The sequence below is a fragment of the Oscarella lobularis genome, chromosome 5 (assembly GCF_947507565.1).
Source record: "Oscarella lobularis chromosome 5, ooOscLobu1.1, whole genome shotgun sequence".
Taxonomy (NCBI): domain Eukaryota; kingdom Metazoa; phylum Porifera; class Homoscleromorpha; order Homosclerophorida; family Oscarellidae; genus Oscarella; species Oscarella lobularis.
In genome coordinates this window covers 2634380-2638230 of record NC_089179.1, presented here as the reverse complement: position 1 = coordinate 2638230, position 3851 = coordinate 2634380, and the positions used below count along the sequence as shown (strand labels likewise).

The window sequence follows — 3851 nt, the reverse complement described above, 5'->3', positions numbered from 1 at the left end:
AAGCGATCCGTCTTCGGACCAGGCTGGCCCCTTTTCGTGCGCCCGTGATGGGCCACCTTTCTCTCCTCCAAACTCGTAAATATGGGATGAACATCGATGGCTATATGGCTTTTGCGGAAAGAAAAAGGGACGAGAGAAGTATTTACGTTCCGTGGAAAAGAAGAAGTCGGCAGACGTATTTTCGGAGACAGGCCGTGCATGTTGGTTGCACAAGTTTGTGTGAAGGTCACCACTGCTGCTCCAAGAAGCCACGCAAAGAAAAAATGAAAATGCTTGGTCTCGAAGAGACGCGCGTACAATTGCCTATCTCCGCCAAAGAATCGGTCGATTCCAAGATCCTTTCCGAAGCGTATCCTTTGCTGAAAGAAGCAGCGAGATTTACTCTCATGGTAACAGATTCGAAGAAGGGCACTCGCCAATTACCGTACTCACGGGTTGTTAGGCGCCGGGGCTTAAGACTGTCGATTGCAAAGTATTGGGCGCCTAACAACCATAGGCGCTTATTGGCTGTTAGGCGTCCATCGTGATACATAGCGCACGCTTCATATCTTCAGCCGTACATGTCGTCGCTTTCTCTGCCGGTTGTGCGCTCTTCAGCCCAGCGTTTTCGCTAGAAAGTATTATCGAAGTGGGGTCTGGGGGCGAAGCCCCGAGAAAAATTTTTACAAATGAGCGTGTCCAACAAATTCTTTTGCAAAGAAATTCCCTTCAGCATTTCTGCGACATTGCTTTGCCTTGTGTAGTAGCGCCTTCTTCTCGACTTGATAATCATTAACGCACGTTAAACTGTTGTTCTTTCGCCTTCTCTGCGTAATATGCCTCCGAAGAAGAAACAGAAAACGTTTGTTCCCGGCCAGCTTACCTTGTTTGGTGCCTTGGTATCTAAACAAGCAGATCAAGCTCGGGTTGAGAGAGCCCAAATCGAGTTAGACGACGCCAGACACGTCGAAGACGCACAGCCCATTGAAGAAATCCAAGATGTGTTCATTACAGCCGTCGAAGAATCCGAACGAGGCGTCTGCCGCGATGCCGACTTAACCGACCCTTCGGCTGGCTCTGGAAGTGGGAGGGCTGGCTCTGGAAGTGGGAGAAGTGCAAAAGGCGACGTAGAAAGCTGGAGAGTTTTCTCATTGGCGAAACGGAGAACAAAATATCCCTGGATTAACGCAAACGCGAGTGGAATTTTTTGCCGTATATGTCAGCAATACGCAAAGAAGGAAGTGTCTGCTAGCGGCAGCAGCGTCTTTCTCACTCAACCATATTGCGGCACGCAACCAGATGTTCTCAAACGCCATCAATCGTGCATACAACACAAGGAATGCTTAGACGCTGAAAAAGAACTGATAGCAAGAGAAAGTACAGGCAGATCTGTAGAAAAATGCATTCAGGAGCAGGACTTCATAACAGTCGACGGACAGGCAATGTGTGACGTCCTGAAATGTTTGTACTTTCTGGCGAAATCTGAGATTGCTCATACAGCAAATTTGAAAGAGCTGAGGTACGTCGCAATGGATTTGGGAAATACTACGATGAGCCGCCTATAGTCGAGGAAAAACGCTACATATAATTCAGAGCAATCTATGCAGGAACTTCTGAAAGCAATCAACTTTCCTATCGAAAAGGAAATTGTTCAAGAAATCCGCGCATCACCTTACTTTTCTCTGATCTTGGACGAAGCTACAGATTTATCAACTTCAAAGCAGCTAGGTGTAGCTGTGAAATATATTGCTGTTGACACCGGTCACGTAAAGTGCAGATTTCTAAAAATGTTGGATATGTCAAGGTATATCCACGCAGATGCAACGAATATCTTCGACTGCCTTACCCAATTTCTAAAAGATCCAGGAAGCAATGGACTAATTCCAGAAATTCCAATTGCGAATCTAGCTGCTACAGCCACGGATGGTGCTTCAGTTATGATGGGAAAAGAGAATGGTGTCGTATCAAGACTCAAACGTATTGTTCCAGCTATGGTAGGGACTCATTGTGCTGCCCACAGGCTTGCTTTGGCTGTTTGTGAAGCAGCAAAGTCTGTGAAATGGTTTGAGAGCATGGAGAAGTCGATAAACGCAATCTACACGCATTTTTCGCGCAGCTCAACTCTTACGGCGCAGCTTCATGAAATGCAATCAGTTTTGAATATGCCACAATTAGCACTTCAAAGACCAACCAGTACGCGCTGGCTATCTATTGGGTACTCGGTCAAGGCCCTTCGTCGTAATTTCAAAGCTGTTAATGCCGTCTTGGAAGAGGAGGCTAGTAGAGGCGAGCCAGTAGCTATGGGTTTGACGAAGCAAATGCAAGATCCGGCGTATATTATCTCGCTTCATTTACTTTCGGACATTTTGGAAACACTTAACGAATTGTCTTTGGTCTTTCAGAAAAAGGATTTGAATTTGCTTCACGTAAAAACTATAGTTAATGCAAAGCTAGCTGCATTAGAAAAATTGGAAGAAGACGTGTACTCAGGCGGCTATATGATAAAGGCTAAAGATGACTTTCCAGAACAATTTCGCAGTTGTAAACACGACCATTTTGCTGCTAAGGCCAAAGAATTCTTGTCAAAGATCATTTGTAAAGTGCAACGGCGGTTCCCTAACGTGGAGAATCTGTCTCTTCTCGGTCTTTTGTTACCTCAAAATGCAAGACGAGCTAAACATGAAAGTATAATGAATCTGGCAAGAAACTTTGGCATAGACGAAGCAGATTTTCTCAACGAGTTTCGTTCTTATCAGACCCTACAACTTGAACATTTGCCCGAATCTATAGATGGCATTGTCGCCTGCATGTGGAACACTAACGACAGTTCGGAAATGACGACAGCCTCTCCTTTAGTATCGAAAATCCTTGCTAGGCTAATAGTCATGCCAGGATCTTCGGCAGAGGTGGAACGAGTCCTTTCAACTATGAAGAGAATTAAGACGCCAATTCGAAATCGCCTTGCCTCTACAACTGTTGACTGGCTAATCCGTATAACTATGGAAGGAGTTGAATATAAAGATTGGAATCCGACGCCTGCACTTAAGTTCTGGGTTTCACAAGGAAGGAGAAGAATCACAAGTATTAGATCTCGGAGTATCAGAAACGTCTCCAACGAGGGAGTAGAAGGCGGCGACGAATCGGACTTTAGCTAGGACGGATAGAAATGTGTGGGTGGGTCTACTTTACAATAAAAACGGAAGTGGGGGTTACACCCATTTCTGCACAACGCGAGTGGGGCAAGATATAACGAAGTGGGGAACCCCACTCTGAAAAAGCGTAGCAAGAACGCTGGCGCTCTTTCTACAGTGTAATCCGTCGCCATCACGTGTATAAGTTAGTATGGACACCGGCTACGGGAGAGCTCCTGTCGGTTGAAAAAGAGGAAAGCAATCCTCACGATCGTTTTGCTGTTGCCGTCGTGAAAGGTGAAGAAATTGTGGGCCATGTCGCGCGTGAAGTGTCTCGAGCTTTCTACGCCTTTCTGTCACACGGAGGCACAATCACATGCGAAGTTACCGGCAAAAGGCAGCATGGAAACGGCTTGGAAGTTCCCTGTAGATTCACGCTGCACGGAAGACAAAAGCTGATCTCAAGAGTAACAAGATTGCTGCAAGAGCGTGGGACGCCATGTTCGCAGAAGAAGACGGCTCATGCGTACAGACACGTTCTAATCAAACACAAGTACCGGGTATAGGCAAACCACTATTACCGTTCGATTAATAAATAACCGCCAGTGTTTGGAATATATAAGTTCTCACTCGTCGTCGATATCACTAGATTCAGGCTGGCAGTTCGAATCGTCATCTGAGCTTGCTAGCGCATCTTCGTCGCTTCTGTATTCATCGACACTTGAATCAACCCTGTATTTC

At 46.0% G+C, this 3851-nt stretch overlaps 1 protein-coding gene across 1 annotated transcript; it reads left to right on the top strand.

Annotated features, from left to right (window-relative positions):
• The first annotated feature begins 815 nt into the window (after positions 1-815).
• Positions 816-3134, top strand: LOC136187366 (zinc finger protein 862-like). Its single transcript, XM_065974946.1, has 3 exons — positions 816-1106; positions 1203-1418; positions 1587-3134. The coding sequence occupies exons 1-3, from the start codon at positions 816-818 to the stop codon at positions 3132-3134; spliced, it is 2055 nt and encodes a 684-aa protein (XP_065831018.1).
• The last annotated feature ends 717 nt before the right edge of the window (positions 3135-3851 follow it).